The sequence below is a fragment of the Canis lupus genome, chromosome 21 (genome assembly GCF_011100685.1).
Source record: "Canis lupus familiaris isolate Mischka breed German Shepherd chromosome 21, alternate assembly UU_Cfam_GSD_1.0, whole genome shotgun sequence".
NCBI lineage: Eukaryota > Metazoa > Chordata > Mammalia > Carnivora > Canidae > Canis > Canis lupus.
Genome location: NC_049242.1, coordinates 29,288,342 through 29,289,557, shown reverse-complemented (window position 1 = coordinate 29,289,557; position 1,216 = coordinate 29,288,342). Strand labels below are relative to the sequence as shown.

Below are 1,216 nucleotides of genomic sequence, written 5' to 3'. Positions count from 1 at the left end.
GAACTGGGACAGGTAAGAGTAAAAGTCCACTACAAAATCCTCTATACAGAAAAGAATCCCAAAGCTCGGCTCACAAAATGTGAAAACAATATAGGTGCTTACAGATAGACTTGAACCCAGATTGCAGACTCTATGACCCCAGAAGTGTTTTATTTTTTTATCTCTCTCTAAGCCTCATCTCAGCAGGTTATTACAAGCCAAACTGGTATGAACAAACCACCACACATGTCTCATTGACAGGTGTCTAAACTTGCTTTAACAGCCTCCAACAGTTTCTACTATGCTAATCTTCAACCATTCCAGCTTCCTGACCTTCACATTGATGGGCATACCAGGCTTAGAGTCACAGCACTTGTGGTTATCTCTTCCTTTCTCCTCTATGTTTTTGGCTATTCTCATTGGCAATGGTGCTATTCTCTTTCTGGTGGCCATAGAACCCACATTGCACAGTCCAATGTATCTGCTCCTGGCCTTGCTGATGGTGGCTGACCTCATATCTACTCTGGCACTGTTGCCCAAGCTCCTCTGCCTCTTCTTGTTCAATGATCGGGACATAGCTGCCAATGCCTGCTTCACCCAGATGTTTTTCATCCATGGAACATCTGTGGTACGATCAGCCCTACTTGTGGCAATGGCCTTTGACCGCTTCGTGGCTGTGTGTGAGCCTTTACGCTACAACACAATTCTGAGTCATTCCTTAGTTGGACGCCTGGGACTGCTGGCTTTAGCCAAGGGTGTGATTCTTATCCTACCCATGCCTCTTCTACTTCGAAGATTGACATTCTGCCAAATGGTCATTCCTCATACCTACTGTGACCACATGGCTGTGGTGAAAATGGCCTGTGGCCATACAAGACCTAACCGTATCTATGGGCTCTTTGTGATTCTTCTTGTGGTGGGACTTGATTTGCTGCTAATTGGTTTCTCTTATGGCCTCATCTTGCAATCTGTGGTACGCCTCAACTCTCGAGATGCAACTTGCAAAGCCCTCAACACCTGTTCAGCCCACTTCTTTGTCATTCTTGTCACTTATGTGCCTGCACTCTTTTCATCTCTCACTCACCGCATAGGTCACAACATCCCACCTCATGCTCATGTTCTCCTTGCCAATCTTTATCTTCTTCTACCCTCAGTACTCAACCCCATCATCTATGGCATAAAAATGAAGGAAATACGGCACAAGGTGGCCAAATGCCTTTGCAGAGGATCTGCATAG

General features: G+C 45.6%; 1 protein-coding gene across 1 annotated transcript; it reads left to right on the top strand.

Annotated features, from left to right (window-relative positions):
* Nucleotides 1–280: 280 nt before the first annotated feature.
* Nucleotides 281–1,216, top strand: OR52AC1 (olfactory receptor family 52 subfamily AC member 1). The gene is given in 1 exon segment (NM_001388712.1): nucleotides 281–1,216. A coding segment is annotated over 1 exon segment (936 nt).